General features: G+C 45.8%; 10 protein-coding genes across 10 annotated transcripts; 5 read left to right on the plus strand and 5 right to left on the minus strand.

Moving 5' to 3' along the window:
* Positions 1-322: 322 nt before the first annotated feature.
* Positions 323-927, plus strand: JR316_0000529 (2-iminobutanoate/2-iminopropanoate deaminase; the record flags this gene model as incomplete). The annotated part of the gene is made up of 4 exons (XM_047886343.1): positions 323-374; positions 439-641; positions 726-868; positions 918-927. 4 exons carry the CDS (start codon positions 323-325, stop codon positions 925-927), a joined length of 408 nt encoding a protein of 135 aa, XP_047754089.1.
* Positions 928-1,044: 117 nt separating this feature from the next.
* Positions 1,045-2,095, minus strand: JR316_0000530 (proteasome component pup2; the record flags this gene model as incomplete). Its single annotated transcript, XM_047886344.1, has 7 exons — positions 1,045-1,113; positions 1,166-1,261; positions 1,316-1,418; positions 1,467-1,831; positions 1,886-1,911; positions 1,971-2,015; positions 2,071-2,095. 7 exons carry the CDS (start codon positions 2,093-2,095, stop codon positions 1,045-1,047), a joined length of 729 nt encoding a protein of 242 aa, XP_047754090.1.
* Positions 2,096-2,514: 419 nt separating this feature from the next.
* JR316_0000531 (Protein qutG) lies at positions 2,515-3,816 on the plus strand (the record flags this gene model as incomplete). Its single annotated transcript, XM_047886345.1, has 7 exons — positions 2,515-2,750; positions 2,807-2,883; positions 2,932-3,044; positions 3,093-3,207; positions 3,262-3,445; positions 3,502-3,688; positions 3,739-3,816. The coding sequence occupies 7 exons, from the start codon at positions 2,515-2,517 to the stop codon at positions 3,814-3,816; spliced, it is 990 nt and encodes a 329-aa protein (XP_047754091.1).
* An 899-nt stretch (positions 3,817-4,715) lies between these two features.
* JR316_0000532 (Low-affinity glucose transporter) lies at positions 4,716-7,241 on the plus strand (the record flags this gene model as incomplete). The annotated part of the gene is made up of 17 exons (XM_047886346.1): positions 4,716-4,721; positions 4,773-4,826; positions 4,880-4,992; positions 5,116-5,288; positions 5,369-5,483; positions 5,538-5,672; positions 5,726-5,976; positions 6,031-6,070; positions 6,120-6,186; positions 6,235-6,264; positions 6,332-6,376; positions 6,426-6,504; positions 6,555-6,621; positions 6,756-6,791; positions 6,847-6,894; positions 6,950-7,052; positions 7,104-7,241. The coding sequence occupies 17 exons, from the start codon at positions 4,716-4,718 to the stop codon at positions 7,239-7,241; spliced, it is 1,500 nt and encodes a 499-aa protein (XP_047754092.1).
* Positions 7,242-7,346: 105 nt separating this feature from the next.
* JR316_0000533 (uncharacterized protein) lies at positions 7,347-10,136 on the minus strand (the record flags this gene model as incomplete). Its single annotated transcript, XM_047886347.1, has 5 exons — positions 7,347-8,019; positions 8,082-8,246; positions 8,309-8,712; positions 8,767-8,780; positions 8,834-10,136. The coding sequence occupies 5 exons, from the start codon at positions 10,134-10,136 to the stop codon at positions 7,347-7,349; spliced, it is 2,559 nt and encodes an 852-aa protein (XP_047754093.1).
* Positions 10,137-11,524: 1,388 nt separating this feature from the next.
* JR316_0000534 (putative alpha-L-arabinofuranosidase A) lies at positions 11,525-14,558 on the plus strand (the record flags this gene model as incomplete). Its single annotated transcript, XM_047886348.1, has 21 exons — positions 11,525-11,533; positions 11,602-11,683; positions 11,735-11,789; positions 11,842-11,990; positions 12,043-12,422; positions 12,482-12,528; positions 12,580-12,614; positions 12,665-12,687; positions 12,743-12,784; positions 12,847-12,859; positions 12,912-13,113; positions 13,166-13,181; positions 13,242-13,255; positions 13,310-13,425; positions 13,489-13,581; positions 13,635-13,646; positions 13,702-13,842; positions 13,893-13,902; positions 13,960-14,053; positions 14,108-14,227; positions 14,289-14,558. 21 exons carry the CDS (start codon positions 11,525-11,527, stop codon positions 14,556-14,558), a joined length of 1,923 nt encoding a protein of 640 aa, XP_047754094.1.
* A 378-nt stretch (positions 14,559-14,936) lies between these two features.
* Positions 14,937-17,189, plus strand: JR316_0000535 (DASH complex subunit ask1; the record flags this gene model as incomplete). Its single annotated transcript, XM_047886349.1, has 3 exons — positions 14,937-15,089; positions 15,142-15,270; positions 15,303-17,189. The coding sequence occupies 3 exons, from the start codon at positions 14,937-14,939 to the stop codon at positions 17,187-17,189; spliced, it is 2,169 nt and encodes a 722-aa protein (XP_047754095.1).
* Positions 17,190-17,647: 458 nt separating this feature from the next.
* On the minus strand, positions 17,648-19,103 carry JR316_0000536 (uncharacterized protein; the record flags this gene model as incomplete). The annotated part of the gene is made up of 2 exons (XM_047886350.1): positions 17,648-17,775; positions 17,909-19,103. 2 exons carry the CDS (start codon positions 19,101-19,103, stop codon positions 17,648-17,650), a joined length of 1,323 nt encoding a protein of 440 aa, XP_047754096.1.
* Positions 19,104-19,340: 237 nt separating this feature from the next.
* Positions 19,341-20,686, minus strand: JR316_0000537 (Cell surface mannoprotein MP65; the record flags this gene model as incomplete). The annotated part of the gene is made up of 8 exons (XM_047886351.1): positions 19,341-19,566; positions 19,625-19,735; positions 19,786-19,897; positions 19,962-20,010; positions 20,082-20,160; positions 20,224-20,255; positions 20,314-20,454; positions 20,558-20,686. The coding sequence occupies 8 exons, from the start codon at positions 20,684-20,686 to the stop codon at positions 19,341-19,343; spliced, it is 879 nt and encodes a 292-aa protein (XP_047754097.1).
* Positions 20,687-21,945: 1,259 nt separating this feature from the next.
* Positions 21,946-24,235, minus strand: JR316_0000538 (uncharacterized protein; the record flags this gene model as incomplete). The annotated part of the gene is made up of 12 exons (XM_047886352.1): positions 21,946-22,441; positions 22,492-22,740; positions 22,797-22,890; positions 22,950-22,963; positions 23,013-23,049; positions 23,103-23,173; positions 23,229-23,262; positions 23,319-23,440; positions 23,500-23,581; positions 23,633-23,651; positions 23,711-23,858; positions 23,925-24,235. The coding sequence occupies 12 exons, from the start codon at positions 24,233-24,235 to the stop codon at positions 21,946-21,948; spliced, it is 1,677 nt and encodes a 558-aa protein (XP_047754098.1).
* Between the last annotated feature and the right edge of the window lie 588 nt (positions 24,236-24,823).

Here is a 24,823-nt window from a genome sequence, read left to right on the forward strand (position 1 = left end):
TACCAAGGTCTTCATTGTAATAGCAATTATGCAAAAATATTTGATCCCCTTATCGATTTGGGTCCTTTTCTCTTATCACTGGTAGCTAAATAATAAGCGAGATCGGTAGCTTAATAGTCACAGTGTACATTGATCCTTGTTCAGTAGCAATATGTCGTTGACCAGATCGCTACACCGGTTCGTCCGGGATATCAAATCTTCCCCCGCCTTTTCTGCCTTTTCTAGTCGCCAATTTGTACTTAATTTGAATAATCAGATAACACCGACAACTGTGAAGCAAGTTCGTTTCGTCCGAACCTTTTCGTCCACCACTGTCACGACAATGTCTGCCCCCGCATCAACCCACGAATCTTTGGCCGTCGTCTCTACATCTCGTCTGTGGCTGTCTGCATGAAATTCGCAAATACAGGGCTAATTTTTTCTACTCAATGGTTACAGAAGCACCCGCAGCAATTGGGCCGTACTCTCAAGCAATCAAAGTCGGCGACCTGGTGTTTTGCTCTGGATGCATTCCACTGGTTCCCGAAACAATGCAGATTGCCGAAGGAGGTGTTGAGGCTCAAACCGAACAGGCCCTTAAGAATCTCAAGGCCGTGGTAGAGGCTGCAGGGTCCGAGTTGGGCAAAGTAGCCAAAACTACTGTGAGTTTCGGATCTCTTGCGTGGCAGAGGGGATGCCGTGAACATGTATTTCCATTGATGCATTTCCCTTTTGTCTCTCTATAGGTGTTCTTGAAATCTATGGACGACTTCGTTGCTGTGAACGGCATCTATGCAAAATTCTTTGGAAATCACGCTCCTGCCAGGTCTGCAGTCGAGGTTGCGCGCCTGCCTAAAGACGTACTTGTTGAAGTCGAGTGTATTGCCAGGTGAGCAAAAAGCACGCAACACAACGACCTGGACTGATTCTTTTGACAGCTTGAAATAGATGCTCTATCTCTCAATTACATGTAGGATGCCTTTCTGAAACGAAAATAATGGTCCCTCCGTTTCTTCCTGAAGATAAGAAAGCACCAATTACAGAAATCCAAAATGATACAATGTTTTACATGGCTTCAATAACATCCTTCAGGCTCGCCTCATCCAAAATTTCAAAGCCTTTGGACGTCGTCACCTGAATAATAAAATAAAAATCACATTGCGTAAAAGGCAACAGTAGAACGAACCTGGGCCAACTGTACGTTGTGTTGGTCGAGCTTTTCTTCCATCACTTGCTTGAGCACGCTTAGAGTCAGTAGTTGTGCCTCCCGCAGTGTCATTTGCTGGATTAACATGGTCAATACTTGTGCTTCAGAAGCAAATACATTAATACATACCTTGTGCCATTTATCTTGTAGTTCGCTCTGCGCAGCTTCTGATCCTGATCCAATAGCCTTGGCGTCATATCGTACAAAGGTTCCTGACGGGTCAGTGTGGTATCTGTTACAAGTCAACGATGTTCTGATTACGGAAATGCAATGGGCTTACAGTTGAGGGCCGAGTTCATCGATCCCAGCAATAAGAAGTGCAACACCAAACGGCCTACTCATCATGGCTTCTTCATCATGAACGCTCTCTCCGAACCTCAGCGCAAGATCGCAAACGGCTTGTGTTACACTCTCAACCTTGATCTTTTCATCGTAAGTGAAGGCATGGTTCTGAGCAGTGACTCTCGCATGGTCGATCATAGTTCTGGCATCGGCTGTGAGTCCAGACATAGCGCAGCCAAGGTGGTTATCAATTTCCATAATTTTCTCGATCGAACTCGATTCCAGTAGAGGTGATTGTACGCGTTTCTCTACTCCAAGAACTATACCTTCAGGTGTTCGAATACCGACAGTTGTCGAGCCAAGCTACATCACTTGTTAATGAGAAATGTATTCAGAGGTCAAGCCAAAGTCGCGCACTTTAATTGCCTCGATAGCATATTCGACTACAGTTGGATGTTAAATGATACCTCTTGTACTTTATGATGTTACTAAGAATCTGTACCTTGGAACAGACGACCCTCTGGCGAGAAGGTGTTAACACCTCGATCTAAATCCTGAATAAGTGCAAATGTTTTGTAAACAAAAGGTTTTGGTGAACGTACCATATTCAGAACGCGTCAAGAACATAATGTTACGGGAATAAAGTGAAAGGTGGTTTGGCAATAGATTCAAAGTCGGAATAAAGCAGCTTGCGTACCTCCTGACGCGTGTCCAGTCGTGGGAATTAATTGGATCTAATCTTATCTTCAAGATAATTGCGTCACGTTGCCAGTAGGCTCCAAGCACGACTTTTCGGTTCTTTTGGCCATATCAGATCGTTCTACGCTAGGTTGGTGGTCTTTAAGTAGGCTTCTACATATATGGGGGATTCCCTGGGGACTATGACTATGAGCAGTCCCGTGTCGAAGGGCAAGAAATATTCCAATGGAGGCGGTAGTTTATGTTGCTGTAATCGATCGCCTCAATCAGACTCAAACATCGAATATGTATGACCTCATGCAATTCGTATAACAACAAACGTTGAAGGTTGGAATCTGACCACCATCATGACCTCACCTGAACTCACCTCTGCTGACCTGCGAAGTATTCTTGATTTTACCGTTAAACTCGCTCGTAAGGCAGGCGACATCATTCTTGAGGGCTCTGCTGCAATCCAGTCGGCCTCTTCCGAATCGGGAGTTGGTGAAAAGAAGAACTCGGTGGATCTGGTTACAGAATTCGATGTCAAGGTTGAGGAGCTGGTCAAAAAGGAGCTCAAGTCCCAATATCCGACCTTCCAATTGTATGTGCTTATGACCTTTGCCTTGTCGATATTGCAAGTTATAAATTGATCCCCAGTATTGGAGAAGAATCTTATGCTGCAGGCTCGCGCCCTCCTCTGACAGACACGCCTACTTTCTGCGTTGATCCTATAGGCGAGATTATTTCAGATGATTTTTTTGCTCATTATAACCATCTTACAGATGGCACAACTAATTTTATCCATGGATTTCCATTTGTCTGCATTTCATTGGGCCTGATTTATAGACGTCAGCCCATCCTTGGGGTCATCTACAATCCGTTTTTGGACCATTTGGCGAGTGCGTTACTTATGAATTTGACAGAGATTTAATCTGTTATGTAGTACACCGGTATATCAGGCCAGGGCTCGTACTTGACGTCAAAAGATTCTGAACCGGTTAGATTGCCCCTTTCCAAGCCTGCAAAACCATTATCTTCATTGAGTCAAGCATTAATCGGTGAGAATCCCACGTCCATTTTTTTGCACTGGTAGCTAACCATAGAATTTTTAGCTGTCGAATGGGGGTCAGATCGTTCGCAGACTACAATTAATGCCAAATCAAGTTCCTTCTCCCGCCTTGCTGGGGATCCTGCACAAGGCGTAGCTGACGCAAAGATGGCTCATTCACTTAGGTCCGTGGGAAGTGCTGCGTTAAACTTTGCACTGGTTGCGCAAGGGGGCCTTGATTTGTACTGGTCTGTGCAATGTTTTTGGACACCGCAAAAGGACCTCACAATTTTTGTTTGGACAGGGAAATCGGATGCTGGCCATGGGATGTTTGTGCGGGTATTGTCATTGCACAAGAAGCTGGGGCAGTCGTTTGTGGATCCTACGCTAGTTTTTCCTCCACCTCCAAAGAGAATAAATTCGGTGTCGTTACGGAGGAAATACTAACTGGAAGAAAGTATATTGTTGTCCGTGCAATAGGAGATGCTCAGGTACGTTTCTTGTTTCATTAACGTACTATTATTGAATAATACTCTCAAAGACCGAGAAGGGTGTTGAGACGCAGCGGAGGATTATTGAGGAATTCTACACCACTGTCGAGGAAGTTGAACCCGTTTGATTATATCCAAAAATATAATCAGTGCTGACATAAATCTAACATTTGAACCCGCTGCACCTCACCGCGAGATTCTTTGAGCCTATATCAAGAATAGAGCTCATTATACTGTTCCGGGTTTCGTGGCGTTCAAGAGGAGTATTAAGGGTCACGCTTGTCACATCACATGTCATTATTGATTTGTGACATATGAAGCCGGCGGCTTGGTGAACGACACTCAGCTGTTGATGTCATTTCTCCGTTACCCCACTACATTTTCGAGGCGAAGTCACCGGTGTAAAAAAGTTCTCAAATGATCACAGTTACTGCGGCGTAAACTGACTCCATTTTCAGTCTTTATAAAGGACGCATATGGGTTCGAGCGTTTCTTCCCACATTCTGTTCTCGGATAAAAGTTCCAATAACCTTTGGTCTTCTTTTTCACACTGGCGATTCATATGTCCTTCTTGATGGACTCGCGTGCAATCCAATCTCCATCCTACATTCTCAATCTCAATGCTTTCTAAATAAACGGGCCTTTTTTTATCAACTTTTTACAGTCACCAGACCGTATATGCGGACCGTTCGTTCTGTTTTGGTCGAATACAAGGGTATCATATGATGGGTCAAAGGCAAATAAGTTCGATGCCTGTGGGACCTAGATGAATTAAAATAAAGCGTGCTTCAAGAAGGATTCAAGCTTCTGCGCCGCCTTCTTTTTCCTAACTCTTCTGTGTACCCCTGGGCCAAACCTCTAGGCTTTTAAGCAATATGGGGACCAGAGCAATCCCAACCAATCGTTATGCCATACAGCTAGCTTTCTTCATTGCTTTCGGTATGAAATAGCAATACAACTACACGGGCATAGTCTGAAAGCTTCTTTTGCTTAGGGGGTAAATGAACGATGCTCGATGTAGAACTTGATGTTTGTAAGTTATGCTTTGATACGATTGCACCTACGAACTCACGCCCTTGATTAGATTAATCCTTTGGACGCAGGTTTTCTGTTCGGCTACGACATCGGTGTCATCTCAGTGTGTCTGATTTCTCAATATATTGCCCTAGTAGTGATTAAAGAAATCTGAAGGGATGTTTGATCATGCCCGACTTTATTCGCAGATTCGGAGAACTCGATGATCAAGGCAAATTCTTCCTGTCTAGTTCAAGACAGTCGATTATAACATCACTCCTCTCTGCTGGGTAAGTTTTATTGCTTGATTTTGAGATTTGTCAAGTAATGAGGCCACTTTCATTCACAGAACATTTGTGTATGATGTATTGTTGGCGAAATGCAGGGCAGATGTATTGATATTCTGCAATTAGGGGCGCACTAGCTCAGGCCTTCACATCCGACAGAAATGGACGTAGAGGTTCCATCCTCATATGGTCTGCAGTATTCACAATTGGTGTTGCGATTCAAACCGGAACCACATTTTCCATTGTCCAGTTGACAATCGGCAGGTTTATTGCTGGCCTCGGTGTAGGTGCTTTGTCGGGTACGTAAAATGTAATTCGTATTCTTTGCCGCCACCTTAAAATGTTTTTCTTCTAGCTATTGTCCCGTAGGTTCCCCCAGTCTACACTACGGATGTAAAGGCTGACCAGGCGATAAGTCTATACAATAGTGAAACGGCCCCAAAAGCCTTGAGAGGGGCGATGCTTGTGCTTTATCAATTGCAAATTATCATTGGGCAAGTTGAAATACATGTTCAATTAAATTGTTGACTTACTTTGGGCTTTACTAGAATCTTCTTAAGTTATATTTTGGATCTGGCGACTCATTCAATCTCAAACTCCGCTTCATGGCGTATTCCTGTCGGGCTTCAGCTTCTGTTAGGTCTCATTCTTCTTTCCGGGATTTTCTTTTTGCCCGAATCTCCGTTAGTTTCATCTTTTTGCACTTTTGAATTATGTCGCTGACTTCACTATCAAGTCGACATCTTCTTGGAACAGGCCGTCACAAAGAAGCCAGAGGCGTTATTGCTGCTTTAAATGGCGTACCAGAGGATGACGAACTCGTCGACGAACTTGTAGCTGAGTTGGACTATGCTATTCGACAAGAGAACGACGGGGGAAAGGCCACATGGGCTGAATGTTTCTCCGCCCGCAATAACTTATGGAAGCGCACGGGAAACGGTATGATGCTTCAGTTCATCCAACAGCTAAACGGGCAAAATTTCTACTGTGAGTACATTGTTTATAGAAATTTGATTTAAGTTAATTGTCGACGTCATTTAGACTATTACGGCGACACTTTCTTCCAGAGTGCAGGTACACAGTGAGTTGTCAAAGTCACGGAGCTGAGGCTGTTAACTAAGAGGCCGCAGATTGAATCCGTTTGTTATCCAAGTTATTCTTGGAGGCGTGTCTGTTATTGGTACAATCCCAGCTCTAGTTAGTCCATCTATCTATTTTGATGTCATCGACTAATCGGGGTCTCAGCGTCTTATCGAAACCTGGGGGCGTCGCAGGGTACAATATTTTTTTTGACCGAAAAATTTGTCCTATTAACCATTTGGCTTTGATGGACATCATGTAGTCTTTGCTCACTGGAGCTCTTTTGGAAGCTGCTTGCGCTCTTATTGTATGTTGCTCATGCTGTCAACGCACTTCGTTGACTGAACCCTGTTAAGGCGGGCTTAGTTGGCCATTTCACGCTGGCACCTCCTGGTACGCCACAGGACCAGCTCACAACGCGTAATAGGCGAGGTGGTAAGTAGCCTTTACACATTTGGGTGGCATAACTACTAAGCAAGAGGTAGGCGATACCTTGATTGCGTTTGCTGTACTGCATCTTTTCTCGTTCTCGATATTTTGGGGACCAACTCCGTGAGTGACACCTCCTATCGATTATAGTAAAAAAAGTAATTTTTTTCTTAGATGGGTTTACCTCGGTGAGCAAATTTGTATCCAATTGAACATAGCTAACATATCATAGGCGAATCATTCCCGCTTCGTGTAAGACCGAAAAGTATTGCACTTGGCAGCGCAACCAATTGGTGCGCATTTCAACTGCTTCGTCGTTAGAAATTATGCATTCATTCTTAAGGGCAGGTTGTGGAATTTCCTTCTTTCGTTCTTCTCTCCGAGAATATCGGCTCGGTATGTTGATTTTATATTCTACTTCTTAATTGCAACTAGTAATCGCCTTGCGTAGTATCGGCCCACTTATTTTATTGATATTCTTCGGGATGTTGCTATTTGGATATGTATACGTGTATCTGTTCGTCCCGGAGACAAAGGGGTTGACATTGGAAGAGGTAAGTTTCATCACATTAAATCAAGAAGGTTATTTAAGCAGTTCGTGTCAGGTCGACGAAATGTACCGATCAGGGGTCAAACCATGGAATTCGCCTAGTTGGCAACCCAGTCTGTCAAGAGAGGCACATGAAAAGGCACTTAAAGAGTTACATCACGAGAAGAGAGAAAGTCCGGAACTGGCTGCATGAATTTATTTCAACGATTTCGTATACGTGTTTGTCCATTTGACGATTTGACGAATCAAAGCATAGTCATACAAACTTCGACAATATAAGATAACTGTGAACATCTGATTATCCTACAAATAAGTTGACCTGGGCCTGTCCATTTGTGAAAGGAATGACGAATGCCCCTGCATCCTCCTGTAGGGCCGGGGGTGTCTTGAGAATTCCAACTCCTGGTAAAATAGCCTTTTGCTGAATTGTCAATCTGCCTTGCGTCGCCGTGGCAGCTTCAACAGCACCATCGGGTGCAGCAGTCACGGCCAAAGTGACCGCCTTGGATAGAGGATCGAACTCGACGACGGAAAATGCTCCAGCATCAAGATTTAACATGCACCCTATGGGTGCAATGTACACGCGGCGGCGAATGGAATCACGTATTTGCACTTTCACAGTCGGGGATGTCGAGAGGATGTTACCACCAAAGGCCTGCCAGCCGAAGTCTGGATGATTAATGATAAATGTCCCCATTCCCAGAGTGTGGCCGGAGAAGTTAGGGCCATAGTCGCCAGAATAAGCGTCCCACTTCAGAGTGTCGGCGAAGGAGTGGAAGGAAGCGGCTGCGAACCCATCTTGATCGATGTTCGACAAAGGTCCGCTCAACCCAGCAAAGGCAACGCGAAGGAGGTAGAAGTCGGATGGATTGGATTGGAACTCTGAAATGAGAGGGAGAGCATTAAGGCCGCTGCCGTAATGATGAATTTGACGCTCAATTCGTTGGAGCTTTCCACCATAAATGTTATCCCTGTTCGTTAAGTATTAGCGTGTTTCCATGTGCTTTACTTACGTTGCGTAATATAGACACACCAGTATCGTCTAGCATTGCCATTGTATCCCCAATGAGGAACTAGTGGCTGGTAGGCCAAAATTGAATTTATTACATTGGTCGCTGTCGCATTATTGCCAAAGTATTTGCTCCACCCATATACGCCCTCCTGTCCTGTAGAGTCCCAGGCCATTTCGGACCCAAATCTAAGTTCAAGTCAAAAAGTGCGTATGTAAGCTGAGAAATACAGCAAGAATAATAGCCTTACGGATAACGCTCTCCTGCCCATACTGTTGCGCGTGAGCGCATTCTATCCTCAACCAGAGTAACATTGTCGGTCAAGCCCTCCCGCTTAAGGTCGTCTAGCAAATAGAGGAGGACCGTTTCTCCCATCAACCCATCTCCAGCGTATCCCACTTTACCATTTGTCATAGAAGAAACGGTAAGGACGGCCTGGTTGATGTACCACTGCCAAGTATGTGTCTTAACAAGGTTGGGATAATTGCGCGCTACGCGGTATAGCGCCCAGTAGGCAGCAGTGACATGGATATAGTCATACGCACGGTCAGTAGCAAAGGAAGTGGCTTGATTCCAAGACCACCAATTACCCCAATTGATAGAAGGCGGATAAGCGTAATTTGGGACCAACGCGGGTTGGTAGAAGAAGACTGACTGTATAGTATTATTACAGAGGCCCTGTCGTAGCATAAAATGGGTAATGTTTACCTTCTTGACAGATCCTATTTAACGATAAACATGAGCATCAGATGTGAGTTTTCAAGAAAGACTCTACCATCGGCGTTTTGCACGGAGCCCCATAACGTTTTGCTCATAAATTGTTCCAACTTAGCGACCTCTGCAACATTAGGTTGTGCATACTGCTTCATGACTGCGGCAAGCCATGAGCCTGCTCCTGCCTCGTCACTGAGACCAGGGATCCAGGCTCTCGGGTCGTTCAGGACGATCGCGTTCACCTCGCGGTCATAGCTGATAACAGAAGGAGAACGGTTGAAGGGATCAGTTGTGGAGTTGAACCACTGGGATGTTGTCAAAAAAGAACCGAGGTTAGAGATAGCTTCTGTAGCCGACTTCGTAATGTAATAGTGAACTGTCTGCAAAGTACCGTCGGCATAGGTGATGGATAGTCGAGCTCTGCCCCAAGTAAAAGGTGTGATATCGTAGCCAGTCCATGTAGGTGTTTTTGCGTCGTTATTTGCCGACCAAGTCAAAGCTCCGGGAGGGGTTACAGAGATGGATTGAACAGGAGAAGAATAGCTCAAAAAGAGCTTTGCATTTTGGTCAGAAGAAATGATATATCCTGGAACACCAGCTGCAACAGGATGGTTGGCGGCTATGATCGTCTGTTCGATCTGGCGGATCGAAGGCGCTAATCGAAACTGTAGACCATAAGTGCGACTGGCACCGGGTTGTAAAATGAAAGAGGTGGGAACATTCCAGGGCGTTACCTGAGACCATTCATTCTGAGCATATGCCAATGTATGTGATTGCCATTCGTATAAGCCCTCAAATGTCTGAGATTGATAAAAAGGAGTTGCTGAAGTGGATTCAGGGAGAAATCGCCAACCTTCCAAGGGAGTTTTGCCAACAGGAAGAACAACTAGTGGTGGAGATGTGCCCAGTAAAGGAGTGACCTGCACAAATCCTGCATCCTGCCCAATGTATGGATCAAAAAGGCTGCACAATTCATTTGTTTGAGCGGCTGTACGATCAGTGAATATCTGGTGCTTGTCAGATATATCCTCAGAAATCACCTCAGAACTCACATTGTTAAATTCCATTGGCATCCCAAGAGCACCAATCTCCACAGGCGTGTTTTGCAGATTTGTTACGATGAATAGCATTTGAAGAACATTGTTAGCTACTGTCCATTGGCGCGTTATATTCAAGGGAGAATCCGAAGGAAGGGTTGGAGTAAGATTGGCAGACGCGAGCACTGACCCAGATACAGGTAATGGAGTTACAGGTTTCCGTGCCGTGGCCGAGTCTCCACTGACCCAGATTGTTGATCCTACACGTCTTGCGCGAAATGTGATATCTCCAATGTGATAATTACCGTTGCTTTGACGCGCAGACATTTGGTCGGCTGGAACGAAATCAAAACTAGTGTTGGACAGTGGTTTAAGCGAATATAACGTCTGCGAATCTTTGACTAATTGAGCCTGGAAGGTAGAAGTTGTGAAAGAAAGAAAGCCATCAGCTAAACCAAGGGTGTTCGACTGGGCCAGTGTAAGTTGAACGATGAAAAAATTAATTATGATTACAATGTTCTTCAGCCATGGGAGAGATCTAAAGCGATAGTTTTCAGGCACAGAGAAATGAGAATATGAAAAGCGATGCTTACGCCTTGAAGCGCATACTAACGAGCAGTCAGCACACGTCTTCAAGTAACAATAGCTGTTTATATGCAATTCATCGACCGTAGAAAAGTGACACTTCTTTATCAGACATGATGTTCGAGGTTCCTACCGACTTGCCAGCAAGATATTACCTTGAAGGTTGATCCCCGTGACAAGGCTGCAGCGGTACCAACTGTCCGGAGAATGAGGAAGCAAGTGGCAGCCGATGCTATATAGCGTGTGTAGCGCATTGAGGACAAGAATTCGTATCCCAAAAAAAATTATGGAAGTACAACATCATTGGAGAAGAAGGGCCTTGATCTGCAAAGTCCGACGCGAACTCCTGGAAGTCACAATGCCATGCCGTGCACTGATCAGTCTGATGTGACGCATCGCGTTTGCGTGTTAACTTTGTCACGAACCAACTTGATTAACTTTGCCACGAACCAACTTGAACTGACTGAACTCCACCAACTTTGCACCTACAACCTGTACAACGGCAAAATGTTGTTCTAATCTCGTCCTGTTTTATCCTTGTCTCCGGCATATAAACTTTGTGAAACGATTGCTATCTTCGCTTAATTGAACATGCTTCTAATCTTATCCTTTGAACTCCTGACCCGACATTATTGATCCCATTGTGAAAAGCGAGTGTGGGCATTTATACCACATTCAGTTGTCGAAGCTTCTCTATGTAGTGTCTGGTGGAACTCTTTCCAACTAAAGGTGCCGATATGTCTTGGATATGTCATGCGTGGCTTCTGCGAGGAATCCATTGCCTTCTTCGACAATAACTACTACTAGCCCTAGCAAGGTCAACTGATTTTGCTCAGATATCCTAACATTGCCTCGACGGACCGTGAAGAATGGCGCAGGGCATGCACAATCTGACCATATTCGGACCGGATTGCGGGAACGGCATAAAAGGAAGGGAATTTGAGTCATTTGATGAGAACCTTTGACGATTCGCCCTGCTCGTGATCATGCATATTAAGAATGCATCCCTCTCTGTGCTGTTGTCTCTATTATTTCGGAAGGTTCAAGCTACCCTCAATGCTCCTAACGCTTTAAATTTACGTCTAACGGCAAATGTCACTCACGAGATTCCGACGACACTGTATGGGTATATGTGGGAGGTTTGTTTTTTAGTCTACGACGCAGAACCGCCAACTTAATTTTAAATAATTCAGGACATTAACCATAGGTGAAAACTTCTTTCATCTTAGCTGTCGGCACATCTGAAAATAAATATGTTACAATTTGCAGTGGAGACGGAGGATTATATGGTATGAATTTATAAACCAAGCTTTGAAGACACTGACGCTTTCCGACCTTAGGCGAACTCCTACAAAATCGGGCCTTTCAAGCAGTGATTCCTGGTACACTGAACGCGTGAGTTCATTGGCAACGAGCTTGCGTTACCCAGATACGAGCCAACCCTTAGATTGAATGCCTGGCAACCTTTCAATGGTGCTCGTTTATCCGTGGTATCTACCACAAAGGGTGTATCCCCTTCCCTTCCGAATAGTCTTCAAGTACAATTTCCTAAAGTGGTCACCGGACCAATCGGTTTTGAAAACACGGGTTTTTGGGGTCAGTTGTTGTTATCGATGCCTTTCGTAATGTCAAGCTCAACTCCGTCAAGGCATCAAAGTACAAGAAGGATGGACTTACACCGGATCTTTCTATGCAAAATCTGATACATTTACCGGCGCTGTGAACGTTTCACTTAAATCTACGCAGGGCACTGTATTTTCATCTGCTACGGTCAAAGGTGTTTCCAAAGAATGGGAGAAATTTTCCTTCCAGTTCCAGCCAACAACCTCGGCACCAAATGAAAACAATGTGTTTAACGTTGTTGTGGACGGAAAGGCAGCCGCTGGCCAGGTAATTTTTTTCGGGATGTTTTCCTTGTTTCCTCCTACTTTCCGGGGGCGTGAAAATGGCATGCGTATAGATTTGGCAGAGGCACTGGCTGCGACTAGACCATCTGTTTGGCGCTTTCCCGGTGGAAACAACATCGAGGTATGCTTATGCTACCTAAAACTATCACTACGAAGAATACAATTAACTTCATGTGATAGGGTATGAGTTTTGACACTAGATGGAAGTGGAACGAGACGATAGGAAGGTAAGTATAGCTTGAACCTTACTGTGTATAATGACATTGAAAATACTCTAGACTCGAAGATCGACCTGGAAGGCTAGCAGATTGGGGTATGGTCTGCCTCTATGGCTTTCAAAATTACTAAATTTTATTTTCTCAGGATATTCAAACACTGATGGACTCGTAAGTCTACCACAACTACGATGATGTATTGATCAACTTACTCGTTAAAATACAGGGACTCTTGGAATATCTAAATTGGGCCGAGGACCTTGAAGCTGTGAATTTATGAACTATACCGTTGTCATGAAACAACCTTGATTGTTTTTAATGTTTCTACAGGAACCGATCCTAGGTAAAACGCCTTGTTTACTCTTGCCTTTCCCGATTGCTGAAGAATCTGACAGGCATTTGGAGTGGTATATCCGTTGCTAATTATTCGGACTTATCCACTTGGCCTGTTGTTCCCGAGGCAGATTTGCAGCCTTACATTGACGATGCTCTCAATGAAATCGAATTTATAGTTGGCGATGCAAAAACAACAAAATTCGGTCAGCTAAGAGCAAGCCTTGGCCGAGAGGAGCCTTACTCTCTCAAATTCATTGAAATGTTGGTTTTTCTTGAATTCTAAACGCGATCGTTTGATTGACAAAATTTCTAGAGGAAACGAAGACACAGTGAGCCAAGTTCTTACAACATTGTTGCAAATTAACCTTTATTTTTTCTGTTATAAATAGTTTCAAGCAGATTCGTAAGTCTGTCAAATTCACTTTGAATTCTTATTGGTATTGACACTTTTAAATAGCTATGCTTCCTATCGATGGAAGGCATTTGTAGATGCCATTGGCGCCAAATTCCCTCAAATGCAATTCCTTGCTACCACGTTGCCCTCAACCGCACTCACTCCTGCCTATACTAAAAGTGCGTGTGTTCACATTTTTGCTATTGTTTTCATAGATCATACTGATCTCTTCCGTCATGAAGTTGATTTCCACCAATACAGCTCACCTTCTTGGTTTACAAATGGAGCTTTCATGTTTGATGATTATCCTCGTAACGGAACACAATTTTTTATTGGTTAGACACATTTTTTTCAGCAATCAATCTCAAGCTAACAAAATCCTGTTCAGGCGAATACGCAGGTTTGTCACCACTATTGCACAATGAGACCAATTATACTCAAGGATTGGTGTTCAGTGACATCTACGAACGACAGTAACGCTTTAGGCGACCTTCCGAGTGGACGTTTAGCATATCCCACTCTTCAAGGATCGGTCGCTGAAGCCGCATTTATGACCGGCATGGAACGCAACTCTGATGTTGTGTTCGCTTCAGCTTGTAAGACGGGTCCAGATTTCTAATTTTGGTGTTACTCATTCTGTTTTTAGATGCACCGAGGTAGATATACATTGATTCCCTTTTTACCAGGTTCACTAAGGCGTCACCGTGATCTAGCCTTCAGCACATCAGGAATTTCCAATGGACCCCAGATATCCTGACATTCGACGCTACCAGGATGGTCAAGTCGACATCTTATTATGTGCAAGAGGTTAGTAAACTGTTAAACACTACTAAAATATCTAGGCCTGAAAATACTTCAAAGATGTTTAGTGTGAATCGTGGTACACATGTACTCCAAACCTCTCCTGTATCTTCTCCAGACAATGCGCCATTGTACTGGGTTGCTAGCATCAACAATGAAACAGATGTAGTATTCCTGAAGGTGCGACCCAAAGATGCTTATTAGCGTTTTATCTATCTTACGACTTTGATTTCGATGACAGGTGGCAAACGCAGGGACTGCAGACCTCACAGCGTACATATTCCTAGATTTTCCTATCACCGGAACTTTGTCTGCAGTTTCAATCAGCTCTCCCGCTCTCACACCCATAGCAGGTCAATTTGGCGTCTCGAACACCTTGGATGCGCCCGAACAGATCATACCGGTGTCCAACACTTGGGCCGTCCCACTTCCTGATCGGCTGAACTACACATTCCCGGCCATGAGCGTTACTGTGCTGACTTTACAGAGCCCCAATTTCAAGATAGCATAAGGAGATAAATGGTTGTAGACTTTGGTTAACATTATGATTGGGGCTCGGTCAGTCAGGACTCAGTACTACTTGTAATGTTTGAGACTTAGCAACAATGGTTCCAACTTTGTTCCAAAACTTTGTTCAAGGTGTCGCTTGTCAGCTCGTAGACAATGTTACCTTTTGCGACTGCTAATGGATGTATCAAAGTAAAAGAACAAGGAAAATATCATGCAACTTCTTTGGTACATAGTGGTGATCTAACGGCCTTGCCCCTGTCAAAGTGACAAGTTTGCCCTGCAAACACGGAGAGTCACGCGTTTGTCACGCGAAGACGCGTTTTGTAGGGTTGGTTCGATGCATTGTCATTCAGTATCCCTGAACAACGTTTAATCAGTCATGCCGACGTCCAGGAAACCCATTACACCTCAACCTACGAGATGGAAACCGAATCCTGATCCCTCATCCATTGTGATTCCGGGTCTGGACACGGAAGCTTCAACGGTCGACCAAATTGAACAGATCGAGCAACTTATCACAATTAAGCTCCAGGTCAGATCAAGCTTTCTCGACCCACTGCATTTGGAATTGACAAGATCAGTAGAACATCGACGAAAATTTCTCCAAAATTCATAATGTGCTGGCTAACAAATTGTTGCCTGCAGTGAAACGGTATGCTGTGGGGACCGAGCCCGTTAGGGAGGCTGCAAAGGCATGTTTTCCTTCGGTCAAGGTTATTCGATGATCACTCATCGGAATGCTTAGTTTTGGACCTCATTCTACGAGCAAGCAGCCCAGATTCGGATACCGACGTTCGATGACTATTCCACTGTGAATGAAGTACCTTCCGAGCATGAGGAGATTCAAGAACAAGCCGATAAAAACACTGAAATTGAAAACCAGACAACGCGTCCAGCTCCGGAGATTTATGAGACCAGTGCTGTAAATAGCGAGACCTCATTCATGCCTGGGCAAGGCGCTTTTTCGTCGACTCCCGCTATCGCTCGGCAGGGAGCCACCGATCACAGCTATGCAACACAGGGATCGGATCCTTCGTGGACGCCGTCTATGGAATCGCCTCTTGTGCGTTTGAATAGGGAGATTAACAATTTTGTCAACGAGTCGACCGAAGACAGTATCATTACTTCTTCATCTTCCGCTGCTCAGTTTACGCCGACTCCAGCTCCTGTAGAAACAAGACAAGAATATGAACCATCCAACTTTACGTTCCAGGCACCTACTCCAAGTGAGGCACCGCGATCTGAGAAAGGAAAAGGAAAAGCGCCTCCTCAGCCATTGCTGAAAGAGGTCCTTCGGCATACTTTATTTAACGCAAATGACAGTTCATCTTTCACTAACAACACGATCAAGACATCTCCCTTCAAATTCCGAGCAAAGCCTAAAACGCCCACAATTGACAAAAGCCTTAATCCGTATCTACGCTCGGACGACACTACTGCGTCTACTAGTAATTGGAGTGGGGTCGTGGACTTGCGAGATCCGAATGTGCTGACACCCAAACGCGGTCAATCCAAGAAACTCGCTTCAAAAAACCCTACTAGTGCCTATGACGACGACGATGACTCGTTCGACGGACTGCCGCCTGGCATGTCTCCTCCCGTGCTCATGTCTCCAGCGCGGCCCCCACGCTCGTCCGCAGAACTGGGCCTGCTCAGACTCGGACAGACGCCCGCACGAGATGCGTCGATGCGTATTCAGCACGATCTCCTTCGCGCAGAACAGATGAGGAGCGGTGGTGTTTCCATTGGCGGACGGCGGCTGAGCACATTCCCGAAACCTGACGAGTCGAGCATGAGCAGCACTGCACCGACGCCACCGTCGCTTTCGCGCTACAGCCGGCGCGACGACTACAGCACGAGCAGTAGCGTGACCAAGGACTCGAGTCTGGAGAGTATGATACGCCACATTCGTAGCGGGATCGCGCCGAATGTGGGCATGACGCCTGGGATGGGATCGACGCCTGGCCTGCGGATCCGTCCCCGAGCGCAGGCTCAACCACAACAGCAGCAACGGCAAGCAGAAGAAGCACCGCGTGCCTATGAACGGGAGTACACACCACCTAGACAATATCAAGAAGATCAACAACGAGGATATTCATACCCATCTGAACCCGCCACGCCGATGTACGGGCAGCAGCAACACCTACGCGACGACGATATCGACTCGGACTCGGACTCTCTAGACGAAATCAATAATACCGGACATCCATCCGCTGCTTTTCTTATGGCTTCGCAGGGTATCGGAGGGGACTACGACGACTCGGACTCGTTCGAGTCCAACCGGTCCGATGACTCATTGAACGATGAGGCTGTCGCCGAGGGCATTGTACCTGTTCACCCATTCGCCATGACCGGCGGCACGATTGAAGACGATGGGTTTGACGACGATTCATTTGACGACGACGATGACATGCAGCGAGGTCGTGGTGGGGAAGATCAGTACGAGGAGGAGACTGTATTCGGCGTGCATCCAGCGCAGAGGCAGCAATTGCACCAAGCACGACAAAGCGATGGGCAGAATTTGCGCATGATGGGGGATACGCTGCTTCAAGATACCATTGGGATTGGGACGCAGCTGGCTGCCTCTGGTAGAGTGGAAGAGAGCCCAACGCCTGCATCATGGGCGCATTGATATTTTTTCTTCCTTTAAACAACCTTGATGTACTTGTTTTTATTAAAGGTGCAATATATTGCTGTGGTTCTGTCAATTTCCTGAATATAACATGAGTGTCAAGATTGGGTATCTATGGTTAGCATGATGTAAAAGTACATGTACTCTAGATATTGTGTATGGTATGTGTCCAGAGAAGTAATGTCCGAGAAAATGAGTCATTTTTCCAAATAAGAAAGAACGAAATGATAGCCTCAACGCGCCTGCGCTTGGATGGCCGTTGTATGAAAATGAATGAGTGTGAGTGCATAGGATGAGGATGTACTGTCGATTTGGTATTCGCGATAAAAATGCAAGTCCGAGTACCGAGATTCCCAATTGGAAGATCTACATACCATACCGGATTGCATTTTCTGATCTTTGAGGAAGTGGATGTTATGAGGGGGCAGTGCGATCCCTCCGTGTCCCGGCTATGTGATCTAACCGAGACCAAAGAGAGCGCGGACACGCTGCTGTAATGTGATCTTGGGCATACCTACTCCTCGATGGCCTCCTGGAAGCGATGTGATGGTGCGAGGGACATCTTTGAGAAGTCGGGCAGATTCCACTGTTAAAAAAAAGTCAGCATAAAAATTTCAGAATATGGAATGCAAGTTGAAAAGACGCGTTGTTTGCAAGTCGTAAAAGCATAGCTGTGCACAAAAAGAATGCAAAGCTAATAAGATGAAACAAACACTCACAATACAAAACAGGGCCTACGCCATCTCCGTTTCTTGGGAAAAACACGCTCACACCGGCATCATGCAGATACTGGACACCGAGTCTGCTCGCCTCCCCCGGACGCGCAATGCGCAGCTTGGTGAGCACATTTTGAACGGAGAGTGTGACAGAGATAGATTCTGCATTGTGGTCGTCCCAATGGGGAGAATGTGGGTTGGAGAGGGCAGGAGCGGGAAAGCGATGGGCGGGGTATCCTAAAGCAATAAGGGTATCTCGAGAGATTATGGAGTAGGAAAGGCTGGTATCAAGTATGAAATTGGTGGCAACAGCATCGGAGGGAAACACTTCATGAGTAGATTTCTGTACTGGGTCGGGGTGTGGATGGGAATAAGAGTAAGAATGGACATGGGCAACATATCTGGATGGTGTGATAGATGGATAACCTTGGACGGGAGGTCTGGGTATAGGTTCTGGCGTGGATGTAAGCTTTCGGCTGTAACTCATTGGTAAAGACGCTGTAGACTTTGAGGAGAGACGTTTCTCGAGCATAGGCGAATCTGAATACGAAGCAGACTTGGAGGGTGGCATAGGGTTGGATGGATCGTCAGTATGGTAACTGTTTCTCCGATGGTCCTTTCTAGCTCTCGCATTCCATCGTCTACCTTTTCCTTTGGTTGAAGATGGCGAAGGAACGCGAACCACAAGTCTCCAGGCGAGGAGGCCTTTGAGAGGACCGAAAGGGATGCGAACACCGGAGCAGGGAATGGTCTCAATTTCGGTGGTGTGGGGGGCATTGTCAGGACCCAGAGCAGTTGCCAGCTGGCCGACAGTAGTCAAGGGGTAGACGTGAGTATGTGAGGAGGAGGACGACTGGCCGGGATCTGCAGGGAGAGCAGGTAAGAGAGGAAGAGGAAGGAAAGTAAGTTTTAAGCAACCTCCTGCATATGGGTCATAGTCCTCCCTTGATTTCTGCTTTTCATAGCGGGGAAGAGGCGGTAACCCCTTTTCTGGAGGAGGCACTAGGCCGGAGTCAATGTAACCAGGCAGAACGTCATCCAAGGATATTTTGGGTTCTGGTGCAGAAAATGCAGTGTGGTCTGAGGAGGAGACGGAAGAGTGGAGAGAGGCGCGGTCTGGGGGCATTGGATGAGAGCTGGAAGAGCTTGAGGGAGAATGGGGAGGAGGATACTCTGGATTTGTTACTTTGAAAGGCATGGTGATGGTGAGTATTCAAGGAGAGAAGGACGACTATTTAAAGCGTGACGCATGGTAACACGTGTGATGAGATTTGAACCTCCGCACTAGGCTGCAGACAGCGGTATGCCCTGCCCGTATGCGAAGACAAAAGCCCTGAGGCCAGTAGCAGTGCCCCTAATCCCACTCAGCCCGCGCGTCAATGTCCGATCGCACGCGTAAATTACAGTGTCACGTGCCATTTAATTATCGACTCGTCTAATTGCAGATATCAAAAATGCTACGCAACTCGAGCTTGCCAAAGATACCAAAACTCCGTTCATTTTCATTGTCCTTCCACAGCTGGTTATCCGCTTCAAACGCATACACAGTCACACTTCTGTCATCTCGGCATGCGCAATTCAGATTCAGGATTGCCATTCTCTCGTCAAATCCAGACGCGATCGCCCTCGAGTTGTTGCGTCCCTCCGACGGCCATCCAGACCTATTCAGTCCAATTCTGTCGGCATTTATGCGCAAAGCCTATCAATACAGCTACGCACTCTGTGATAATCAACTTCTTGCCCGGGCACTTTTTCTGTAGCGACGGGACTGCCAGTTTGAACAGGAAATCACCAGCCTGGCGTGATGTGCGATAGCCATCAAAGAACGCACTACATCAACCGCGTTAGATCATGCAGTAACTCACTGAAAAACGTCTCACTGAGCATTTGCGGCTACAAAATCCCCGCCACACAGAGATGGCTCATCTCGAATTCGGACCCAGGTGTGCACAGTCGATACCGGTGTCTTGACCCCCATCATCCGGAGGTAGCCTGTCAATTGGAAAGTAACCGCATCAAAATCAGCGTCTCCCATGATTGGGGAATATATGCCCACCTCGGACATCGTATACTCTCTGCATGATATTCCTGGTCGTGTCGTTGACCTAATCATTTGTGGCAGATATTTCTGCTGTCAGTTACATTTCTTCAGGCAAGCAATTTCAAGTTTGCCTACCTCATTTCCGATCGTCAGTCCAACATAACGTGAAGCACCATATTTCCAATAATTTGCCATGAAGATCTGCACTTCGTCACTACAAATAAAACAGTCAGTCAGGTCTTTGAAAGCAGAAGATCGCAAATAATTAAGCACATACTCGATCTGTTTTTTCGCCTCGGCAACAGTTTTCTATATATCAAAGATTATACATATTTCGAGAAACGAGATGTCGCATATATTCACTTACATGAATATAAATTCCGGCAAGTACAGTCAATCCATACTTCTCAGCAGCCTTCGACGCCCTAGGTAGCGCATTACAGTCGAACCCGACGATGCGTAGCGATTTGAACCCATTCGCCTTTGTCGTTTTAGCAAGATTATTCCACTACCGACACAATTAAAAAAAGATCCCATGTCGGTTACAAATATCCGTCAGCGTGTCCAAAAATTTGCAAGGGGCACCATTCTCATTAAGAAAGATAACTCACGTCTGTCTGCGTACGGCATGTGTACGGCGCCTTTCCGCCGATGGCGTTGGCTGCCACCATGCCGTAGAAGTTGGTGGCTGCGTACGTCTGAGTCGCTAGCCCTGCAAGGAGAACGAGAATGAACTTCATTCCTAGCAAACAACAGGTGTAAAGAGAACTTTGAAATGAGGGGGAAATAATGTAGAAGCCTATTTATCCATGTCGACTTTATCTTTCGTCATATTTCGATGACTTTCAAAAGTTCATGTGCGAGAAGTCTCAGGTCGTTATGTTTTGTAAAACACTGCTTGATAGACCAAAGATCTACCTCTGGAGCACATGCGGAGAACTTTGGAGAGTTGTGATGAATGTTTACACACCCGATGAAGAAGACACCAAATTTGCAAAATGAGACAAGCAAGTTGGTTGGTTATCATAGTAACCCCCGTTTTCTTTTTAAAGAATGGACAGTATTTGAGCAGAATTGCTAGTTACTACTATACACCTTATACATAAATTATGATTGAAGATGAACTCGCTCAAAATTTGCACAAACTTTGATGCCCACCATATAGACGCCCGTTCTGTGGAGTCACGGACCGGGCGGGCCGTAATCGTGCCTGAACCCCCTGTTCTTTTCCACCACATAGTGGTTGTGATTTTTTCAACTTCTTCAATCCACCTTGAACATTTCACTTCATCCTTGTCGATAAGTTGTCGCTTCCTGCATCTAGGAACGATGAGATATATCGATATATGCTAGGTGCCTATAGCAATTTGAACCCACGGATTTTGGCGCCGGATCAGGGACATCGGAATCTGCACGCGCCGTGATGAAACATTCCAAACTATATCTCCGAGCCCTGACCCTTGAAAATGTTATCAAGATGACATCCTAACACATTCATGGGATGGGCGCGCCTTCATTACGACTAGCGCTTTTGCAAATTTCCTACTCAAACAACGGAGTGTTTCCCGGAGGGTTACAGTTTACAACATTTCTGTCGAATTATGTAGTAGCATTAACTTTGAGTGTTTACTTTGTATTTAATGATCAGAAATTAAGCAATTCTGGAAGGATGCATGAAAATAAAGTACAATTATGCTTAAACTGTGTTGATATAAAGGTGGACAACAAACTGGATGAAAGGAGAGGTACGCGCAAATCGTACCCGTATATATACACACATGTGCAATTCGAGTGTGCGCGCGAGGAAATGAAAAAGAAAAGGAGTGACAAAGCGAAAGCGAATAAGTTAATAGCGAAGCAGATACAGATGCGATGCAAGTTTTGGAGGAAGTCCTTGGTAAAGTTATGAAGCGACATGGACGCCGTTAGTTAATGCTGTGAGTATTTGCCGAGGCGGAGAGCAAGTATCAAGTATGTTGAATGATGGGTGTTGAGGGTGTCAGAAAGGACCGGTGTGGCTCTGCATGTACGGACTGGCGTACGGACTTGCGTACGGACTCGCATAAGGAGCAGATGAATAAGCACGAGAAGCTGGGCGTGAAGGAGGATTGGACGGAGCTTGTGACGGAGCATGCCACATCGGGAGATATGCTGGAGACTCCTGTTGCGGGCTATTATACATGTACTGACTGTGGGATTGTGATGAGGAAGTTGAACTGGCAACAGAAAGATGATAATGTAGGCCACCTGGGACTACAGGTGCGTTGTGATAGTATGTCGTATTAGGTAGAATCCCCATTGCCTCCATCAGGGGTTTTACAGGGACCACAGGTGTATTCTTCCAGCCTATCTCGTCGTCCGACTCATCAGAATCCGAGTCGTTGGCCGTGTATACCGACGAAAATCGATGGCTGCTTTCTGAGCGGACAACAGGAACAATCCATGGAGAGTGACGTTCAGCAGGGAGACTTCTAACTGAAGTTTGCCTCTCGAGCCTGAACTAAATTTAATGATTGAAATTATAACAAAACTCGGGAGGGCTTACCCATGCCATGAAGTTGTGTCTATCTCCAATTTATCGCCCAATAGTATGATTAAAAACTCTGGAATATCTCGTGACGAGCTTCGTGTATGGTGGTCGACAATGTCACCTGCATGATGATTACAATCATAGTTGTCCGAAGAGGAGGTAGAGTGACTCGATCTCGACGATTTACTGGATTTGGTATCGGAAGAACGGATGCTGGCCGAAGAATCTTTGATAGACTGGTCGGAAGAGCGATCATCTTTAGTCCTACATTCAAATCAACCTGTATTCGGAAGGAAGACAATTGAACGGTCTTAACGCACGATCGAACTACCGCAGGAACTGTGGTGCTGTTGGGGACATTAGACTTGATATTGTGAGCATCGAGAGCATTCTGCACTTCTGCAGGCAGAAGTGCTATTCCAAAAATATCGTGTCGGATTCGGCTCATGTATATAACAAACACGAGGACTTACAAGTATCAGATATTCTGGGAGAAGTCAGCATAAAAAAGGTTATCGATACCGCTAAGGACTCACACAGAAAGACGGTCTGGGTTGGCAACTCGGAGAGGAACTGATGACGAAGGATAAATTTTTGAATAATGATGTCATGCACAAGGCTCATACCTCGGTGGCTAAAGGGAACTCCTCGAATCATGTTGAGCAAGGGGAGCGACATCACACTGTCAGTAGCAGAACTATGGGTATCGGTCAATGACGATGTCCAAGAGATATAACGGGATGTTTAATTACACAGGAGGTTCAGGAAGCGGGGGTTGTGTGGCAGCTTTCAAAGCTGGTCAGACAGAATGAACCCCAAGATAATTTAGGCGAGATAGGTACCTAGCACGGGCGAAGATTCTTCCGGTGTAGAAGCCTTGATACCCGCAGGGGGACGAGAGGACGAGTGTTTTTTGTCAAACTTTCGGGTCCCTTTGGATAAGTTTGCGTAATTCCGCAGAGACCTAAGAGAGTAATCATGAGCGCTATCAAATATTGGAGTCGTATTTGATTGATTACTTACGATATACTCTTGTACTCCTTGTCGAGCCCCTTGGCCAATCGTCGAAACTCCGAGTCAAGGATAGTGGCACGACGCTCGAACTCTGAATCAAAAGTTTTAGTGACATCCGTGTAGACCCATCCTCATCACACACCTGTTCCCTGAAGAGATTTCTAAGAGTAATACCTGATCAGAGGATTTCAAGCGAAAGCAGACGTCGGAAGGCACATACCATCTTCCCGCGCCATGTCATGTAATAGTCAACACATTTGATGCTCCCCTCCCAGACCGTAACAGCAAATACAATAGGCGAGGGCATTGGTTCAGTCGTTAATTTGTCGTTATGTTTTCGTGATTGTTCAGAATCAGGGCCATGGTCTCTGGAGACAGAATGCGGTAGTAGTGTGAGTGAACCGAACAACGGTGCCAACCAAGCCAGTACACACCGGAGGTAGTTTTTGAAGTAGGTCCTAGCCTCAGAACCATGTACGATCTTGAACTTTCTATGTGGCGATTTCTTGAGGCTGTCCTGAACACCCTTGGTGGCAATCTCCTCCAAAAACTCGGGCGCGCAGCGAGCATGACGGACTCTGTTGCCCGCAACAGTCTGAAGGGCGTCAAGAGCGTGCTCGACACGAGATCCACCGGAAGCGTGGCTCATGGTTGATGTCTTATCATTATCGACATCGTTTAACTTTGGAAGAGGAGTGCGCTGGGAGGCGTGGGGCGATGCATAGGGCGATCCAGCAGGAGGCATATATGATATGGAATGGGGGTAGAGTAGAGGAAATTGGAGCACCGGTGATATGGAAATGGTATCTAACCAAAGAGAGAGAAAGTAAAGAGGAAAGAGACGTATAGTGGGATTACAAGAGGGACGCCACAAATGTCAGGCTGTAAATAAGTAAGTGAACGAGACAGAGGAGGCCGACTTTTGTATTCCGGCCAGAGTACCATCAAATCGCTTCCTATAAAAGTCCGACATCAATTACCACCTTTCTCCTTTCAAGGCCACATTCAAAATAGATCCTCAACAAGAAACACGCTGCAGGAGCATGCTCGTCTGCTGCGACCTACACACGAGTACACTCAGTGGCACGGCCATGCTCAATTTTATCACACATCGTATAAAGACTTCCGAGGCTCTACTGGGCCACCACAAGAATATGCGTACAAAGCGTTTCCAGGGTGGCTGGGTTTGTTTCATCGTCTTCTAACCCGGCATTGTTACTACGAGCTTGGATTATGTGATCGATGGCTGATTATTTCGAAAACGATGTAGGCTTTCTAACAAACACACATCTGATGTAGCAGGGCAAGATCCATGTACGGAGGCGAGGGTATC

The sequence above is a fragment of the Psilocybe cubensis genome, chromosome 1 (genome assembly GCF_017499595.1).
Source record: "Psilocybe cubensis strain MGC-MH-2018 chromosome 1, whole genome shotgun sequence".
Classification (NCBI taxonomy): Eukaryota; Fungi; Basidiomycota; class Agaricomycetes; order Agaricales; family Agrocybaceae; genus Psilocybe; species Psilocybe cubensis.